This window comes from Pocillopora verrucosa, chromosome 12, assembly GCF_036669915.1.
Source record: "Pocillopora verrucosa isolate sample1 chromosome 12, ASM3666991v2, whole genome shotgun sequence".
NCBI classification, from domain to species: Eukaryota; Metazoa; Cnidaria; class Anthozoa; order Scleractinia; family Pocilloporidae; genus Pocillopora; species Pocillopora verrucosa.
In genome coordinates this window covers 18111210-18132037 of record NC_089323.1, presented here as the reverse complement: position 1 = coordinate 18132037, position 20828 = coordinate 18111210, and the positions used below count along the sequence as shown (strand labels likewise).

Genomic DNA, 20828 nt, shown 5'->3' with positions numbered 1-20828 from the left:
AGAAAGACGACATGTTGGATTCACTTGATGGCAGGGAACGTAGTTACGATAACAGTACGTATGGTATTAATTTCACGATCAGAAAGGTGAATCTTATGTTTGTTTTCATTGTAGTTGTATGGATATTCTTTTTTAATAAATGCGTGACCCAAAACCCTGTGTTTTTTTGTGTATGTTGTTATGTTAAATATTGTTTACGCAATTGTCTTGTCACAAGCGGCCCAAGCTCACATCTCGAGAAAAAGCCAACGATGAATTCATGAACGCGTCACGCGTTGTGTGACTAAGTTGTGTTGTGTGACGCGTTGTGCGCAAAGTAAGAAGACTATATTGAAGGCTTGAAATAATATTGCGATCGATTTTCATCAAGAAATGGGCCAGGAATATTCCACAACAGTGCAAATAATCGTGAAGGCGGATTGCAGAAAAGCGATTGCGTGACGCTCGGTAAGCTGTAAGATGACATGTTATTATATACCAGACGTAAAAACTCTTCAGATTCTTAGTCTGCATTTTGTACCCACTCTGCAGTCTGCAGTCTATATTTTGTATCCGTTCTGCAGTCTGCTGTCTGCATTTTGTACTAACAGGTATCCGTGGCACCAATACAGTTTATTTTTGGTTACATTTATTCGCAAAACACACATAATCTACCACAAAATACCTGTGAGTGAGGTAATTCGACATTTTCGTTCTTTCCCATATTAATATTCTTCTCTCCTTTTGTAAGAATGTAGACATCACTCACAATGTTTCAAGTAATCCACCCACCCTAAAAAAAAGGAACTCTTGCACGCATAGCATGCCTATGTTTTGAAATAGGTGTATGCCCTTGGCCAGACTTGAGCTCACTATTTCATTATACTAGTCCGACACTCGTAGTATCACTACACTTGATTCCAAGGATCCAGTACCATCCAGGTATCCCAGTTACCCTGCTCACAGGGTCTAGTTTCAGTATGAATCCTTGCATGCCTGCCAGTCGCTGGCGCCGCTTGTTGAAACTAAAACGAAAAAAAAAATTATTTTAAGATTATCATTGGCTTCTTTGTCACCCCACCACTATTCTTAGCAACAAAGGTCGCCATTTCGTTCGTTTATTGCTCGCCAAAAACTATCAAATGCACTCAAAAGCCCAGAATCGAAAAAAAGTTTACCGGAATCGACCAATCCGCGAGCGAGCGAGCGAGCGTGTACCATTCTCCACATCGTATCTACAACTCGCTCTTGCGCATGCGTGCAATTCACGAGTTAAAAATGGGTTTATGTTACAATGCTAGGCTCGAGTTCCGCTCTTTTCTTTGATACAGTATTTTCAATCGGCCTTTCAATCAAACCACGCAAGACCACCTATTCTGTCCACATATCAGTATCACTCCGATCTCTTCCCTCACACACTTTTGCATTGGTCATACATCAGTCATCAAAATCGCGCTAAATTTTCCCCGACAAAAATATAATTTCCCAGATCAAACAAATGCAAAATTGGACACCTAATTGCTACAATTAGCGAGTCTATCACATGGGGAGCAAAATTACTCAATGTTGATTGGCTGAGAGAGGGCATTTTTTTCCTTAACTACGAGAGCACTTTTGGTGATCAAGAGTTCATGATTACTTGATTGCTATTTGCAATAACGATTTAGTGATTGCAATTTAACTGAATGAAGCCATGTAACATTGTTAACTGTATTTTGACAATAAAATGTTCATTGAATCTATTTGTCAGTTACGTTTGTTTTGACATTTGTGACTGCATCAAAAGGGCTCCACGGCGCGGACACCGTGCGCGAATGCAATTCCCTCACAAATTTTGCCCTTTTTTTGTCATTTCATAAACAAGTATTCGCAAGTGCTCCCAAAACTGCTCTCGTCGCATCGCGCCACGGGCAATTTTGAGAAAACTTTGAAAATACAAGTGAAATTAACCCTTAATTACCCGAGGGCCTATGCAATTACATTTACTAATCGGGGAGTTAGCGGAAAATCGAAAACGGGAAATTTATCTCTTAACAATCTTCAACTTTTTGTTTACTTAGGCAAGAATATTTGCATAACGAGGGGGGGGGGAGCTATAGGGTTTTGGTATTACTGGAAAAGTAGGTAACATCACAGTTCATTTTCTTCGCGTGCTGTTGCCGTTAACTTGATGCCTTATCTCACTTCAACTTTTTGTTTACTTAGGCAAGAATGTTTGCATAACGAGGGGGGGGGGGAGCTATAGGGTTTTGGTATAACTGGAAAAGTAGGTAACATCACAGTTCATTTTCTTCGCGTGCTGTTGCCGTTAACTTGATGCCTTATCTCACTAATTTACGCAGTTCAAGAGTCATTCTCTCGTAAAATGATTTTCACATGAAATTTCCAGTCAATACCAATTTCGTAATATACCTTGGGAGTTTTTTTCCAGATCTCGGTTGCTATTCTTGGGATGAGCCTATTACTAATTGGTTGTTTGGGTCGGGAAATTGGAGGGATAGGCAATTCTTTGAAGCCAGTTAAAAATAAATAAATTTTAAGGAAAGTTCATGGAAAATTTGACACAGCGCATCTATATTTAGGCTCATCTTACAAAACGTTCACAACATTAAAAAATATCACTCAAACTGTATCAGTGGCGTAATAAAATTACAATGTTCTGCAACTTCGGTTTCATTTCTCTGCTCTCTTTGTGTAGCGACCCTGGTATTTACAACGAATCAGTTATACGAGTTCGTTTCTGACCAATATCATAAGCACTTCTCACGTTAGAAGGCGCGAAAGGCCGTGTTTCTAATTCATGTTTACCTACAGATGTTTTTCTGTGCTTTTTGGCATCTATAGATTAATGTACACTGCTGGTCCCAACGAAAAATTTGCCAAACTGGCTCAGACTGTGAAAAGAGTAAAACTAGCAAGAACAAGTGCCAGTTTCAACACCAACTACAAATGACCTCGTTCATGTACAAGCAAATACATTTCACCAACAACAGTGATAAGTATAAGGGGACGAAAACCATGTCAATCATTTGATTCTTGCCTCCAGCACAAAAATTTTAGTAAACTTCTTTAGTCTCTACCGACAAAAAAAATAAATTTTAACATGATTGCTTCTCTTCTACTGTGTTCTTATCCTAATTTCTAGCTCTACGAAGTTCTATCCACGCATTCAATAGAAAGGGAAAATGGGTGAGATGGAGACTGGCTAAACATCTAGCGAATTCTGTCCTCACCGTACAAGTTAAATGCAACTCTTATCGATGTTAAAGAACCGTTCTCTGCCAAGCCCTCGCTTAAGTCGTTCGTCCAGCATCCTATTTCGCCCGCGTGATTGTTAACGGTGAGACTGAATGTAGTTAATGATCTGCTCTTCGCCAAACCATCACCCACACCACGAGCCCAATGTCCCTCGTCTTCAGCGCGATTGTTAACTGTGAGAATGAACGTAGATAATGATCTGCTTTTCGCCAAACCATCACCCACACCGCTAGCCCAGTGTCCCTCGTCTTCTGCGCGATTGTTAACTGTGAGACTGAATGTAGTTAATGATCTGCTCTTCGCCAAACCATAACCCAAATAGCTGGCCCATAGTCCCATGTCTTCAGCGTGATTGTTGACCGTGAGACTGAATGTAGTTAATGATGTGCTCTTCGCCAAACCATCACCCACACAGCCGGCCCAGTATCCCATGTCTTCAACGTGACTGTTAACTGTGAGACTGAATGTAGTTAATGATCTGCTCTTCGCCAAACCATCACCCACATCGCCGGCCCAATGTCCCTCGTCTTCAGCGCGATTGTTAACTGTGAGAATGAACGTAGATAATGATCTGCTTTTCGCCAAACCATCGCCCAAACCGCTAGCCCAGTGTCCCTCGTCTTCTGCGCGATTGTTAACTGTGAGACTGAATGTAGTTAATGATCTGCTCTTCGCCAAACCATCACCCACATAGCTGGCCCAATATCCCATGTCTACAACGTGACTGTTAACTGTGAGACTGAGTGTAGTTAATGATCTGCTCTTCGCCAAACCATTACCCACACCGCCGGCCCATAGTCCCATGTCTTCAGCGTGACTGTTGACCGTGAGACTGAATGTAGTTAATGACGTGCTCTTCACCAAACCATTAGCCACAAAGCTGGCCCAGTATCCCTTGTCTTCAGCGTGACTGTTAACTGTTAGACTGAATGTAGTTAATGATGTGCTCTTCGCCAAACCATCACCCACAAAGCTGGCCCAGTATCCCATGCCGTCAACGTGACTGTTAATTGTGAGACTGAATGTAGTTAATGATCTGCTCTTCGCCAAACCATTACCCACATAGCTGGCCCAGATTCCTCTGTCTTTAGCGTGATTGTTAATTGTAAGACTGAATGTAGTCAATGATCTGCTGTTCGCCAAGCAATTACCCACACCACTGGCCCAGTCTTCGCACACAGCAGCGTTATGATTAAATGTGAGATTGAATGTGGTTGATGACGCAGAGCTTAATCGTTTAATGACTTCAAGGAGTGTGACAATTTTCCCGTCAACTAAAAACGTGGCCGACGCTGACGAAAAATTAGCGAGAGTATCACAACCACTTGAAAAGTGATCCTCACCAACACCATTCAAGTGCACTGAGACAGAATGCTTTTGAGCCTCTTGAACTAATCTTTCAAGAGCGGTTCCTTCATAGCTTCTGACTTCACCACTAAGGTTAATAAAACTGTGTGAGGACAGTGAATTGTTATACAGAAAATAGTCTACCAGACGATCCACAACTTCATTGCTTTGTTTTCCTCGGACATTCAACTGCAAACCAGATAGTGGGGAACTTTTCATGAAAAAATCTCCAAGGGCGTTAAAGCTTAGAACGCTTAGTTCACCACAGACGTTCACGGTTAACGACTTCTCTGATGGGGCATCACCCAGAATCGGATAGCGCAGAAAACTTCCTTCATGTTTAATTTTCCCGCATATATTTGGATGAATAATAAGAGACTTCCATGACTTCTTGGCTGCCAGTATGGCAGCAACAGCTTCCACCCACGCTTCGGGGATATCCCCGTAAACTTTTAACTCTAAAGAGTGCAAATTACTATTTCGCAGAACACCTTTCTGCAGTGCTAAGATTCCAGGGTTGCTAACTCTTCCATGAACAACAAAACTAAGAGACTCCACCGCGGTTTCTTCTACAAGTCCTTCACTAACAGTCGACATTAAACGGTCATGCTGATCCCCATGAGCAATAAGCACGAGAGATATTAGCGATGATTTGAATAACGCTTTCACGGCTTGTGCAGCAGTGTTGTTCAGAACACCAAAGACTTCAAGCGAAAGACATTTCAATTGCGAGAGATTCGATAACAAGGTACTAACATTACTGGCGCACCTCTCAGTACTCACGTCAAACAGTTGGAGCGTGGCTGTTCTTAATGAAGTGCTTGACGACAAACTCTCACCGAACAGATCTGCAACATCAGGGGACATGTTCTCGATATTACCAATGACAAGCTCTGTAAGAGTTTGACTGCTTTCGAGAATTCGATTGAGATCGTTCACATCTTCTCTACCGAAAGACTGCACGTCTGACAGGCTCAGTTTAGTAAGCTGCGCTGATGCCACATCACCTTCGAGTATGGCGCCTTCGTACACATATCGTATAAGTTTCAACCAAGACCGCTGTTTCCGATTAAACTTCAAAACATTTGGTAAAGGAATAAGGGAGCACGCAACTTTGCCTAAATCATCTGCAGCACCACTCTCTTTTAAAAGGTCAAGTAAGAACTCTACGTATGAAGCTTGCCATTTCCAGTCTTCTTTTAAAATCGTTACAACTTCTTTGAAAAACACCGTTCCTTCCATGCCTAATGTACCAGCTAAAAAGAAAAATACTTGTCTGTAGCTAGATGACATACTTTCCCTCCAGAAAACAGAATGATCAGTTAGGCTAAGTTGCTCCGTCAAAATCTGGTTCGCTAGGTAAAAGGCAGCTAAAAACTCTTGAAATGTTTTGTGTAGAAAATGACACTGATGTCTTGGTTCCTGACTTGGCCTTGAACTGGCCTCCATGAAAACAAAGCCCAATTTGATAGCTGGAAATTTTCTCACATGGGTCGTCGAATGTTCTAACCTGTCCAGTTCCTCTTCTGAAAACGAACGGCGGTCTTCTCGAAGACAATTCCAAGCTAACTCCCCTAGCACAAGTAGGGACTCTTTAAATTGATTCTCTAGGGCTTTGTCGGCATTCCGATGAACGTTCAGGCCATTTCGGGAGCAATATCGCCTCAACAAGCATCGAAAAATAATCTGATAAAGCTTAGTGCGATTAGATGGTAGTTCCCCTTCAAAGTCTTCAAAGACAACGCACAAGAGAAGTAGATTCAACGGATTGCTCCTTAGCACACTTAGGTGAGTATTTGTTTGAACAGTTTCAATGAGCCTCTCGCCTTTTGACAAATTTTGTGGATCAACGCTTTTAAAATGCTTTCTGATGTAATCTGTAGCGTCCTCTGAGGTGAACCCTTTAATCTGCAAAAGTGTATCAAAGTCATAGCGCCGCCGGACATCGATTCCTTTTTCTTCGCGTGAGGTGGCCAAAATATAACAGCGCGAGAAAACTTTTCTTCTAAATAGCCTATCTATGACTTTTTCTGATACTTCTGGTAACTCATCAAGACCATCCAGAATTAAAAGAATCTCGTCCTGATTCTTGCCATCTCTGATGTAATCCAAAAATTCTTTCTTATTGTTAATGTCATCATTAAGAAGTTGCTCATCGATGGCTTGTACTATGTCTCTGGTATCTTTGTGAATATCACAGCATTTCAGAAGAAACATCAACTGAAACATGGGGAAGTGAAACTCTACTGGTAATAATTTTTTGGCCCAATCACTTGCAATTTTAAGGCAAAACGTAGTCTTCCCAATCCCAGGGTTACCTTCTACAAGTACCATTCTGGCGCCCTTTTCACCCTCCCTAGCAGGTTTGAAAATTTCATACATGTGAACCTCATTCTCTGTTAGCTGAAAGTACGCCTTCTTTCTCCATTTCATCTGTAACCTTGTGTAGACTTCATCAATCGGTAGTTGGATGTCGCTATCCCACAGCAGTGGTTTTACACTGGAGCGTCTGATGTATTCACCTTCAAGGTGTTCCACAACTAGACTATGATCAGAACCTGTAAGTAAACAACATACTTCGTTCTTGAACGCACATGTCTTTGTTTAAACATTGACGTTAATCACCGAAATTAAAATGGCAAGAACAGCGAATGACCCTTCAAAGATAACAGAAGGCTTGTTATATGCAGGCTTCATGCAGCTCTTCTTTAGTAACAAAAAAAGTTGGAAAGTTTTGACAAAGCACTGGATTTCCAACCAATGGCATTGTAGGACTTAGGATGAAATTTACCTTTAAGGCGCTTCACAGATTGAGTGGCAACAGAGGACGAACTTCGCTTAACTTTTTCATTTCGAGCTTGCCTGGACTTGTTTTCTACGGCATCTGGTAAAAAAAAGTTAAATCGCACTTAAAACTCTACAGTTAAAAAAACATAGTTAATTACCATAACCTACAATACTAGCAATTGAGTAAAATTATTTTCTGCTTGTTTTCTGAGGAAGTTGGTTTATCAATCTCTTAATGTCACTCAATGACAAATTATTTCACTCAAAAAACAATTTCCTGATTGCGAGCAAAATGGTAGTGGATTATGAGATGAATGGAATACCACTATAAAATTTACACTCATTTCCACACATATACCAGCTCTCCCAGATAAATTATACATGTGCATAAATCAAGTAGTGTCTCATTGAATGAACTTTCTTCACAGGCTAAAAAAAAAAACATTTCTTGTTACCTTCTTACATTAATTCAGAATAGAACATATACAATGTACATAGTCTTGTACTAATAATACAGGCAGGTGAAGAAATTTAATGTCCCCTGTGATAAAGAGCGATTTAGAAGAAAACTGTAAACTCCATCAAACAAAGTACATTCCATTATGAAGAATAACTCTAACTTACACTGACAGTTGGTCAACTGTTTGCAAAAAAATATTACAAAAAAGTTACCAAGAATTTCACAAATTATCAGCATTTTTGTAAAATATGCTCAACTCACTAAAAAATTTGATTGTCAATAATTCAACATTGTCATGCTAATAACACTGAGATGTTCTAAATGGCTTCGTGTCCAAGTACAGATATTCTTCATTTGCATATTTGTAACCAACTCAAAAAGTCCTGAAATCACCTTTCAAGGGTCATTCAGTCTAAAATTTTTGTGCCAGTTTCTTGTGTCACATGTACTAATTGATAATGCATGTTTCAATATAAAACCCAATACTCTGAAAAAGATGGCTGAGTCACTCAGGTCATTGCTGACATCTGAACAATTAACTCCACAAGTTAAGGTTACTACCCAGCTTGTGCAGTTTTGCACCAGAGTGCACAGTGCCTAGCTCACTGTTCACTCTTAACCTTTCAATGAAAAAAAATAAATCCTTCCTTGAGCTATTTTCTGCCACTCCTGCAACCCTGTCACCATGCTCCTGTTTAAAGGAGCACAATAAGCTATCTACCAAGAGGCAGGAAAAGCCTGATATAATTTTTTGATTTTTTTTGCCTACCTTCCTGTTGAACAGCTGCAGTGGTTGAGGATTCATTTTCTTCAGATGCTGCCAATGGTTGCCAAGTAACAGGATCAACTACAAGTATGCACAAGAATAATAACACATTTTAAATTCAACATAAAGTGCATGTATATGTGGTTTATAACTGTATACCTACATGTTTGAGAAATAGAAGCATACTACATCCAAATTATACACAAATATCTGATCCTTACCTACTTTTAGGTAATAATTATTTGATATTAAGTTGAGGAGGAACTGTATTTCTCCCATTGTAAAAGTATATGTAAATGTACATTAGGAGTACATCAAGAAACTTCTTAACCCTGATTTGGTAATGACTATCCATATTTCCAACAGCTTTTACACGCAGATGATAAATGTAAATAATCACACAAACAAGAGCACTTCTAAGGCAATGAACTGAATTACACATGAACACCTTGCTGTTGTAGTTACATTAAATACAAAAAAAACTGTCCCAAAGAAGATATTTATAAAATAATTCAAATAGTACACGCGCTCTGATTGGCCATAAAACCATTTTACATGAGCGTATGTAAACACGGTTTTCATTCCTCTTTCATTAGCTATTTTATAAAAGAAATGTAAAATGGTTTCCGTGTTTACATAGCCTGATGTAAACACTTGGGAGGTTGGGAGAACACTTGATAAGCTGGAAACCACTCTGCTTCGTGTCGTGGTTTCCTATGCTTAACCTCCTGCGTGTTTACATCAGGCTATGTAAACACGGAAACAATTATAAATTTCTTCAATGTAACATAGCTCTCACCAGATACAAGATTCACCATTTTATCAACAAGATTTTCACACTGTCTCTGCCAGCTGTAGTTTGCTGCATACTCTTCTCGAAGTAGAAAGGCTTCTTTAAGTCGCAAAGTCCTTTTTTTCTGACGGATGACTCTGATGGCATTGGCCCATTCTTTAGGATCCTCTGAATGAAGTACACATGGGGAACCAAAAGGAACTTCCTCCAATGCTTGTCCGAGTCCAGAGTTACCACTTACAAGGACAGGCAGACCAGCAGATAAGGCTTCCAGCCCAGTCAAACCAAATCCTTCAGTTCTCGAAGGCATGATTGCCAGATCAGCCTCACAAAATAAATTGGCTAGCTGTTCTCGATCCTCTTTGAAGCAGCGAAGAGTTAGTTGACTACGAGGAATGCCATGCTGAAGCAACTTGCTTATCACTTCTTCCTCTTTTCCCTTAGGTGCACCCACAAACTTTAGCTGATATGACTTGTCTTTCAATTGAGCCATTGCTTTCATTGCGATATCATATCCTTTTAGCTCAAAATCTTCACGGTCACCACGCCCAAAAAGTAGAACACAAAAGTTCCTCCTTTCTTCTAAGGCCTGTTCAACATTACTGAACTCAGTAAAAATACTTGGGGTGAGGTTGAATACATGCTGATCTTTTTTGCAGAAGCGAAGGTAGCGAGAGTAGGCATCTGCCAGCTTTGGTCCAATTGCAACCACCTCATCAGCTAACTCACAAAGTTGTACTTCTGCACGATGTTTCTTCTCACCCCTGAAAATGGCTTCTTCATAACTTTTGAACATTCCAAGTTCTTCTGGAGCTGTGTGAACAACCTGGATCCACTTGCAAGGTTGATGCTTTTGAATGTGTGGTATCTGTCGACCCAGATGTACTCCATGCCCTATGATACAGTGCGGATGATGGCCATTAGGTAAAGAAACCAACCAATCAATTGGCTGATCATAACCAGGCAATTCTTGGGCTTCAATCAGCTGAACATTATGGCTACTGGCAGCTCTCCTGTCCTCATCACTACATCTTGGAAGATAAACACTGACATCAACAGTAGGATGTTTTGCTAACTGAATTGCCAGCTCCCTGTTAATAGTTGACAAGCCTCCTTTAGATGAGCTCCATTCACTACCTAACAGAGTAACTCTTATTGCTTCACTTTCCATTAAACTTGGGCTTTCCTGTGATGTAGAGGCTACACCAAGAAAGGATGATTCCTAAAATAAAGTTTTATAAGTGTGAATAAAGACAAATCACAAGCGATGAAGGATACTATGCAATAACATTTTAGATTCAACAGGGTTGTTAAAAGCCAGACTATTTAGCTCTGGTGTCTTTGTGAAATGTGATCAAAGACAGAAAATAAACATTTTTGAACATGTTTCTAACATCAATGTCTGGCGAAAAACAAGTCACTCAAATGTTCCCAAAAATGCTAGACTGGCTGGTGGCGGTAGGGGGTGGGGGGAAGGGTGAGAAGACACCAGCCTGAAGAGGCTGTTAAAAGGTTTGAAGGTTTCCCTGTCAAAATTTCTTTCATTGGACCAACACCTGAAGACCCAAAAATAATATCAGGCTTTTCCCAAAAACAGCAACATGGCCAGCAGATCCTTTCCAGAAATTAGTGTAGAAATTGCTTCTCTTTGTTCCAATTTGAAAGTGCCAGACTTGTCAAAAATGCAAAAATGTCAAATTTTGAAAGACACCTTCAAAAGCGGAATCAAAACCAAAAACTTCATCATTTACAGAATTTGCCATCTTTCACATTTTCCCGCAAGAGCAATTTAATGTTCAAATGACACAATTGGCTTGTGATTGACAGCTAGAGCTTAACCGCACCAAGCAAGAACTCTATTCTTGGGCAAATGGAGATTACCAAACCAACAATGACCTCAGGTAGGTGTAATCTTCATCCCCACCCCACCCCACCCCCCCAACACATATTTCTTTCTCTTCCAAACTTTCTGCTGCCATTAAAATCAAAGATGGTGGCCTTCATTTTCATTAAACTTTTAACTCCCAAAGGTGATTAACTTGTAACTTCTCCTTATGATATCCGTACATCATCCTGCAAACAGGTTTTGAGAAAACTCCAACTTATCAGGTAGAAGTTGTTATCATGATCTAACACTACATTTTCATAACTAATTTACAAGGAAATTTTTTTTTGAAGTCACCATTTAGCAAGTTAAAATCCTAAAACGAAGAAAGACCTTTTTTCCCTTAGCTCATGAGCATAGGACAAAAGAAATATTTTAAGTTCCCATGAAGATACAAAGCTCAGACCTTCTGAGTCTACATTCTGATCATCTACCACTGAACCACAAAGGCTCTATGGTAGGCTGGAACACTTTTTGGTTCATAAATGACATGCGTCCTGTATATTTTCAGCATCATGCAGCACCATGTTATTGTGTAAAATTGTTTATCTCACTTAAACTTCAGACCATAAAAACTAACTGATGGAGATACTACTAACAGCTTTCTATGTGACTCTAAAACACCGATCACTAAATTGACCAGTTGTACTTCAGATTTAGATGTCAACATCTTTCTAATTTGCAGGTTGCAAGTTGCAGATTTGAATTTGTTGAACTTTAAGGAGCTCATAATAGCTGTAAATATTTCACTGTGAATAAACAAACTTCAAAATCCTTAGAGCACTTTCAAATTTCTGGTTCATGTCTTGTGAATGTGAGTGCTGGGAAAATGCAGGTTTTTGTCTCTTTATAGCATTGATTTTCAATGCCCTTTGATGATGGTACAGTTCAATCATTTTGCATCAGGCCAATTTTTGTATAATGGTGGACTTCAGAAATGTGTTCATCATCATCAAAAAAAAAAAAAAACTCATGGGTACTGATCTTCTGTGTAGTTTTTATTTTTCCAGGATTACTGTAAATAAAGAAGAACTCCCAAGAGAGCTGTCTCATATCTGTTGACACACTACTTTGGTGATCTAACATTATGTCAGATAGTTAGCTTTTATTCTCACTCTTGCCAAAGACAAGCAAAATATTTATCCTTCCTTTTTAATCCTCAACTCCCAAAACTGGACTGTTAATTCTCCCCTCTGGCTTCTACACATTTCTTTTGTAAATAAGTTACAAGAATTTGGCTTCAGATCAAGGTTACAACTTTTACCTGAGAAATATGAGTATTCTGATCACCTGTTCACTGGATAATGTACATATATCATTAGGAAGAAGTTTCATGTTCATCACTTCTGGGAGTTTAAGGGTTAATTGACTGAGAATTAGTGCCCTAAATTAATTTAACTTCAGAGAAGGTAACAGAAAAAAATGCATGTAAGTGCAAGTTAGGCACTCTTGCAATACACCACAGTACAATATGTAACAAAAGCAACTTGAGAACTTGCTTTGGCAGCTAACTGTGGTGCTTGTTGCTGAATACATTGCAGGAATGTTGAAATATAACACATCTAAGGGACAAGTTGGAAGAACTCAGTCATGCAATCACTTACAGCATGACCTAGTCCCTTTGATAAAGTGCTTATTCAATCATCTGCCTTTCAAGCATGCTTACCTCTTGTAGTCTAGACATCACAGGAAGCCTTTGCAGTACCTTTAATTTCCTCAAACTAAGACACTGCTGAAAAAAAGCAAACGAAAATGTTTCAAAATACATGTAAGAGATCGTCTTAATAACATACATTGAATGTACATGTGAAATGCAAGTACTGCACACGCGATTTGCAATACGGCGTTCACAGATAAACTGAATGGAAGGCACGCACAAGTCAGCTGAATGGTATTCATGGTTATTACGTCAAAATTTGTTGTAGCTCTCGAAGACTAACCCATCAACCTTATTCAGGGTCTATCAACAAATAAGAGTATCAAACTGTAGCTACTACGGGTGAATGATTCTCGAATTCCTTCCTTCCTTTATGATCGTCGAATTCCTCTCTAATTCAAGGCGTATTTCAAAATTAATCGGCATTACGAAAAAATGATTACGTTCTACGTTGCTACCTCTGATAAAGACTTTTATCGCATAATTCTTTCGACATCAGAAACGTATAATAATTAGTGTCGTAACTACATCATAACTTCATTTCAGTGAGCACGCTACGTTCCGCAATACAGCTTACCTTCGATTTGAAAAGATGAAAAGGACGTTCCGGTCACAAATGGAACAACCGTTATGAACATAAGGAGACTACAAATCGGTTGTACTTGGAAAACACTGTCTATCCCATTTTTAAGCAGAGATTTGATGTATGACAAAGGAGTCGAGCTCTGTACAGCGCGTGGAATCGAAATATGATCGGTGGGGGGGGGGGGCCTATTTCCAAATATGGAAGTTGTAAATGACTTCAATGCAGTGTAGGCTACGGTAGCTATGGTAATTCTGTCACGCTACACCTGTGATAGAAATTCACGGACACAAAAGTTCTGCATACAGGTGCACAAATCCTCGTCTGCGACCAAATCACTTTCCAGGACACTTTAGATTTTATGATTTCTGCCTTGCAATGTGTTCATAATGAGTGCAAAGGACGAGTTTCGGCATAATCATGAGCACAGACAATTTGACCACGGAGATTCCATTGTCGTCTCGAACGCCTTTGGGTTCTGTAACCATGGAAGACAGCAGCCATGGTTTCAATAAAAGTAGGTCTGTCATGACCAAAGACAACCTTAAATTACTTGCTTTAAGCACTGCTGACAACTTTTGTGAAAATCAAGGAAGGGAAAGTGAGTATGCGGCATCTTTGGCCGACGAATGTGAAGAAAACTTGGAACAGACAAGAAGTATGGTACGGGCTCGAACAAACCATGTTCGCAAGCAAACAGTAAACAATTCTATCAAGTAGAAACCTCAAAAGAAACGCCGTGTAACGGCCAATTTAGCTGCAACTAAGTACGATGTTGGTAAGTCAAAATTACAACTTATTTTGGGCTCAATGATACTTGTACATGGTCATACTTCCATGAGGAAGATTGGTTACATTTGTTCTTCTTGTACGTGAAAGATTACCAAAGTTACAAGTGTAAGATATGTTTGTGCAGTTTTATCGTATCGTTACACATATGTTTTGAGGTTTAAAGTACGACAAGTAAATAACCTAATTTTCGTGCTTCGTTTCGCTCTCGTTAATTGTTGGAACTAACAAAGGTAACGTTGATCTTTTGATGCAAAATAATCGTCATCATTGTTTCTTTGAATCTGTGGTTTAAAATTATCGACATGGTTTCAAAAGAGCTTAATTACTTCTTTGTCCCTAGACTGTGATGCGCGCTCAAGAAGTACTTTCATCGCTTAAATTTATCAGACGCACATTTCTTCAACCAAGACTAATACAAAATTTTTAACACTTAAAAATATTAAGCGTTATGTTGCCAATTATGCATGTTTACATTGTAGTCACGCGTCCACAGACTTAATGTTGATAATTAACACTTTTGGTGTATGCTGTAACCATCCACAATGGACCGTTGAAGAGTCGACTTATTTATTACTAAGGCAATAAAAATAAGCTTGCAGACACAAACTAGCCTGAAGGATCACAAACTTATTGGCTTCATTTGATTTAGATCTGTATGCACATGCATTTAGAAAAATTCATTTTTTATTTGTTAAAATAAATGTATTCTTTTCTTCACATGTTTGTGCACATGTACGTGTATGTGTTAATGTAATCTCTCTTAATTGAGCTCCCCCCCTCACCAACCCCAGGTCTTGAACGCCCTTCTCGGTAAAGTTCCCTTCAGAGAGGGACAATATTACAACAGCAAAATCACTTAAAGAGCACTTTTCCAATCAGTGTAATCACAACCAAAGTAATCCCAATAGCTAGTCATAAAAAAAAGAACATATCACTTAGGAACACCAAGAACTGACAACACAACAAGAAGATGGTGACTAAAGCCCAACAAAATGCAGTTGATTTATATCCTATTCACACTAGTAAAACATGTTAAGTTAAACAAGAGGTTTATAATCTAATAAAAATCAGATACAGGGAACTGAAAAACTTAATTTTCTATGGGATCCATCTAATCACCAACTTTTAATTTCAATGCACTAAATTTTAAGTTAACTAACATCTGTTTAAGCAGCTTCTATGAAGAAAAGAATTTAAACTCTGTTTTAAAAAAAACACCCATGAAAAAGCTTTTAAGCATTATTGGAATGACATTTAATGGGATATTAGTTGGGACTGAATTAGTTTTACTTCTGATTGGGGGAGAGGATGATGCAAATTTTCTGAAAAAGTAGTTGAGTGAATCAAAAGCAAAGTGAGATCATAACTCATATGAGTATGGATTCAGCCTCTGATACTTTTCAAGGAATTACTGTATATCTGAAATTTGGAATTATCTCATAACAATGTTTTTTCATTGCAAAAATTCTCCCTTGCAGTTAGAAAAGTTTGTCTTCAGTGTGGAATGTATATTGCAAAGGATGAGGACTCAAACAGGTGAGTTAGCAGTGATAGAAAAAACTTTATACATGTAAATAATTTTGCTGACAAAGTAACTTGATGGAGGATGTAGTGTTACAAGTGCAAATAAAATGTCGGTCACTGATTATTTTTTTTTTGCACCCAGCATGCTAAATATTATATCTGCAATTATGTGGAGTTGTGGTATTTCACATTTTGTTGTCATTTTCCACAAGGGTAGGGTATCTTGACTGCAAACTGCCTATTTGTGTAAACTTTATGGGAAAATTCATTTGGTTTTGTCTTACCATATCCCCCAGCTACACAAGGAATAGATGCTGCCACCTGGTAGCTAAATAATACCATGCTGTGTTTGTACATTTTCATTTCTTTTCAACCCTGTAGCTCCTAAATGAACCTCCTAGCTAGATCCTGACTACATCCTGTTCCTCTTCATTAGGTTTCCAATTCTTACACTATTTTGCTATATATACATTTTAAAGACAAACACTTCCTAATTTTATTTGCCTCTTTATCAGAGACTTGAAGGTTTATGAATAAATAACTACACATCTATCTAAAAAGCCATAGTTTTCAATCAATTTGATAAATATGATTTTTCTCTCTTCAACAATGACTTTCTCTACATACAGTTTCCTCATTTGGAGTGATTCATCAGTGCCAGTTAAAAAAATTATAGAACTAAAATCATTTCAGGTATGATAAATTTTTGTTACTAATTAAGTTGTCTGAGTAGACCATATAAGATGTGATATTGTGGGAATCTAGACAAATCAGTGTGCAGGATACCTTCATGCAAAGAAAGGAACACTCACATAGCCTGTATCTTATACATATACATGTTCACAAATTTATTTGATATTTCCTTTATAATAATGAAGGATTTAATTCTTACTGTTTTGTCTCCACTCTAAAGAAAATCAACCATTTTCCAAGTATGGGTGAGATTTGTAGGAAGGATAACCTAGCTTGGAATATGGCAAAGTGAGTGTTTAATCAGTTTGTTTTGGTGTCAAATTTTCATGTAATACTTACATAATGTATAACAATATTAAATACATTTAAAACTTGTAGATTGAAATGGAAGTTAATTACTGGTGAATACACATGCTGTAATTATGATTTGCAATGTTTTAAATTTATTTTCTGTATCTCATGAGATCTCAATATTTATACATGTATTTTATCTCTCTTCCATTGAGAGCAAGTATAGATAGTTGGTTAGTGGTGTGGTATTATTTGTAGGAGAAGTTACTGGAAATTACAGCACATTATTCACTTTTTAATAATAAAATAAATAGCTTAGGCCATCAACATATGGTGGGGGAATTCTGCATAGTTTGCAGATAATTCTCTGACCTTAGGATAACGTAGGGAATGTCAAATGCTTTGTTTAATAGCAGCCAGGAAAAGTTCATTTTTATTTTCAAACATTGATTAAACCCCTCTTAAACAATTCTGAGCAATGGTATTCACATTTTTAAGTTTACAAGTATCATATTAAATAATTGCTTGTAGTAATGCAATAATTATTGTATTTTAACATCTTATCTTGAAATTTCAGAATGCAAATTAAGAGCTCATGCAGAGGAATACAGTTTTGTTCTACAAACTTGGGTTCTCCCTGCCAAGTATCCTTTACCAACTAATATCTCTTGTCAGTGAGATTTATGCAGTTTGATGTTTTGTATAATTTAATATATGTAACTGTGATGACTGCACAATCAGCATTATACTGTGCTTCACCTTGAGTTTAGAAGCAAGCATTGATAGAAACTTTGGAATCAATGCTCATGGTCCATCAGCTAACAGTAAACTGTATCTCCAGGAACTGTAGCCAGGGACTGTGTTTGATTTAGTACTGTGGTATGTTAAATAAATATTAAAAATTATAATAATGCAGGATACTATTATAAAGCTATAAACATCAAAGAATGCTTAACCTCGAATGATAGAAATTACTGTGGTTTCATATGATGTAACTGTAATAGTAAGTGGTGATAATTGCATAGTTTGATCCAAATATACATTCTTTACAGATCACAACTGTTACAGTATGTGTACTTGTATGAAGGTTGACCACAAGATGGTATAATTAAAAAGATAATAATAATAATAATAATAATAATAATAATAATAATTGGTAAGAGGGATCAAAAGAAAAGCACCATGATTTTTTTTTTCGTCATATGACCACATCAGTGTAATTACATTAAAGTGAATTACTTTCCTTAGCTTACTGCCCATTCTCACTGTATCAGTAATGCTGCATTTCAAGGCTATATTGTAGAGAACTGAAAAAAAAGAAACAAACCCAAAACCTTCATTGTTAAACCAGCAAATGGAGCTATGGGAAATGGGTAAGTTTGACAAAAATTTAAAATCTTGAATTTCACCATCGATCATTTTCAATATATTCATTATTAATTAAAATTAAATTTTTTTTGTTTTTTTCTTAAATTTCCAACACACTGTGCTTGTAAAATATCTGAAAAGTACAGAGCTAGGTTGTTTAAAGCTAGTTAAGATATCACCCAGGGTTAGTGTGAAATCTGATTTGAGATCTGAAAGCTTTAAAAGAAAATTCAGTATTATAATAATTCTCTTTGCCTGAAATTTGATGATTGAATGCCCTGAAATAAATATGGGATATTTTAATATAATTGAATGAAGGAATAAAAAATACCATATTAAAATTTAACCCTGGCTAGTTTTAATGAGCCTTGAAACAACTGAGCCCTGTGCTATAATATTATTAACATTAATCTTAATCCAATTTGTTATTGCACAGTTGTTGGTACTGTCCTGAAATATTTCAGTGAATCAGGGGTACTGGTGAAGCCTTCCATCACATGTACATGAATTTAAAGCTTCCTTCTGCTTTAATCTAAGTGAAAATTGAATTTTTTTTGACAACTTATAATTATGTACATGCATGCATACTAACTAGTTTCTTTTGGTACCTTCATGATGAATCTGATGACTAATACATGTAGTTCTGTCCTAATTTTAGGATATCTCTGGTGTGAAATGGAGATAGAATCCTATCTCATGAGCAGATTGTGGTCCAGGAATATCTTGACAAAGTAAGGACATTCACAAATATCACGTTTACTATTATGATAGTACAGTGAAACCTCAATTAAGTGGACGCCCTCAGGACATTCCCAAGTGTCTGCTTAATAGAGGGTGTACCCATGATAGGGGTTTGTAAAAATTGCGCAATGTTTGTTAATGATTAAAATTCAACGGTTGCTCTGTGATAAAGTTCCATGACGTTTGAAATTATTTTAAGTCAAGTTCACTCAACTCTTGTTTTCTTAATTTGTTATCGCCTGAAATCATCTGAGTAAATATTTGGAGGAAAATTAATTTTTGGAACAAGAAAAGTTCAAATAATACAGCCATATCTACATTTTGGGAAGTATATTATTTCCGTTTTTTGGCTGCGTATGTATGAACAGCCGCCATTTTGCAGATCACCATTTTGAGGTAAACCTTAAAAAATACATTTTTTTGCTTCCTATAGCCTAATATGAAATAAACCCAAATTCTACGGAAGTTCATGTTATTTTATTTTATTTGAGGGTGGGGGGGAAGGGAGTTACGGGTGTAGATCAGAGGAACCATCCGAATCCTTATAAGGAATGGAACCCAGTCCTTCAGATTTATGCTCCTATGCTTTACCACTGAGCTACAGAGAACTAGATGTTGATCCAGAGCATTCCTCACCTAAATTTGTGACAAGCATCCCACATACAGTATCCCACAAACAGTATCTGTATTTATTTTCGGGTGGGGGGCGACACTGACTCGAACGAAAAGCACTCTGGTATTGTGTGTTTTAACAAAACCAGGTGAATGGATACTGTACTTTGAAAATCTTACTGGTATAAATTATGATTTTTACCCTTTTTAGTACCCAGCGGATGCGTGACTCCTGGTGAGTATGTATTACAGATGTCAGTTATGGCTGCACCATGGCATACCAGTCAAGAGGACTGTGAGAGTAAACCAGATAGATGCTTTTGGTCGGATGGGTGGGATACACGAAGGCGCAATATGATGACAGCCATATGCTACTACAGCAAAGGTAGGAAAATTATCAACTAAGAGCCATCTCTGTAGAGCAGAAAATCAGACGGGCTTGAAACCTTGATCTTTAAGACTTAAATTGATCTTTAAGACTAAATTTTACCCCCCCATATGAGTTGAACATCACGCAGTCATAACCATCATTATTAGTGAGGCTCGTTTTGAGTTGTTAGCACCGATAAACGAATGTGGCTGTGCTTCGCTTAAACACCGAAAGCTCATTTAAGAGCTCTGAAAGGAGTTGATTTTCTAAAGTTGAAAATGCTCACAACAAACGCGTGCTAGTAAAGTTGATCAGGCAGCAACTGCTTTGCTTATTGTGTCATTTTTATTTGCTAGATTCGGTGTGTTATCAGTACAGGGGAGCCAAGATAAAGTACCTGCGCTTGTCAGCTAAACAATGTGAAGCTGAAAACCACTGCTACAATTACAAGAACAACAAATGTTACGATGTACTTTAATGATAATATAAGCTCTGTACTGTGCAAATAAATTTGATGAATTTTCCCCGAAGTGATTATTTCTTTTCTTATTTAGCATCTCACAATGCGAACATGTATCTTTAGAGATAAAAAGAACAGCAGTATATCCCATTTTAGTGCTGATGCACAGCCAGCCCATTTTAGTGCTGATGCACATCCAGCCAGTCCATTTTAGTGCCGATGCACAGCCAGCCCATTTTAGTGCTGATGCACAGCCAGCCCATTTTAGTGCTGATGCACAGCCAGCCCATTTTAGTGCTGATGCACAGCCAGCCCATTTTAGTGCTGATGCACAGCCAGCCCATTTTAGTGCTGATGCGCAGCCAGCCCATTTTAGTGCTGATGCACAGCCAGCCCATTTTCTTGCATGATTAATCATGGAGTAATTTATCTCACATTTTTGACACAAATCAGTCAGTCCAG

General features: G+C 37.9%; 1 protein-coding gene and 1 pseudogene across 2 annotated transcripts; one reads left to right on the top strand and one right to left on the bottom strand.

The window, feature by feature from the left end:
• Window positions 1–691: 691 nt before the first annotated feature.
• LOC136277265 (uncharacterized) lies at window positions 692–13654 on the bottom strand. Of its 2 annotated transcripts, none has more exons than XM_066159030.1 (7): window positions 13510–13654; window positions 12942–13007; window positions 9397–10612; window positions 8601–8678; window positions 7376–7468; window positions 3213–7142; window positions 692–1004 (listed from the first exon to the last, which is right to left on the bottom strand). In XM_066159030.1, exons 2-7 carry the CDS (start codon window positions 12957–12959, stop codon window positions 955–957), a joined length of 5385 nt encoding a protein of 1794 aa, XP_066015127.1. In that variant the 5' UTR covers window positions 12960–13007; window positions 13510–13654; the 3' UTR covers window positions 692–954. The 2 variants fall into 2 exon arrangements, with proteins under 2 accessions (XP_066015127.1, XP_066015128.1); XM_066159031.1 differs by having other exon boundaries at window positions 12942–13004.
• Window positions 13655–13800: 146 nt separating this feature from the next.
• On the top strand, window positions 13801–20428 carry LOC136276895 (tubulin polyglutamylase TTLL7-like; annotated as a pseudogene).
• Window positions 20429–20828: the final 400 nt, after the last annotated feature.

Bases quoted from the DNA above. Each gene is read 5' to 3' on its own strand.
- LOC136277265 (XM_066159030.1), bottom strand. The intron at 8,679-9,396 runs GTGAGAGCTATG...GCATACTTGTAG, and splicing joins AATGGTGAATCTTGTATCTG to TTGATCCTGTTACTTGGCAA. The intron at 1,005-3,212 runs GTGAGGACAGAA...TTTTCGTTTTAG, and splicing joins AGTTGCATTTAACTTGTACG to TTTCAACAAGCGGCGCCAGC.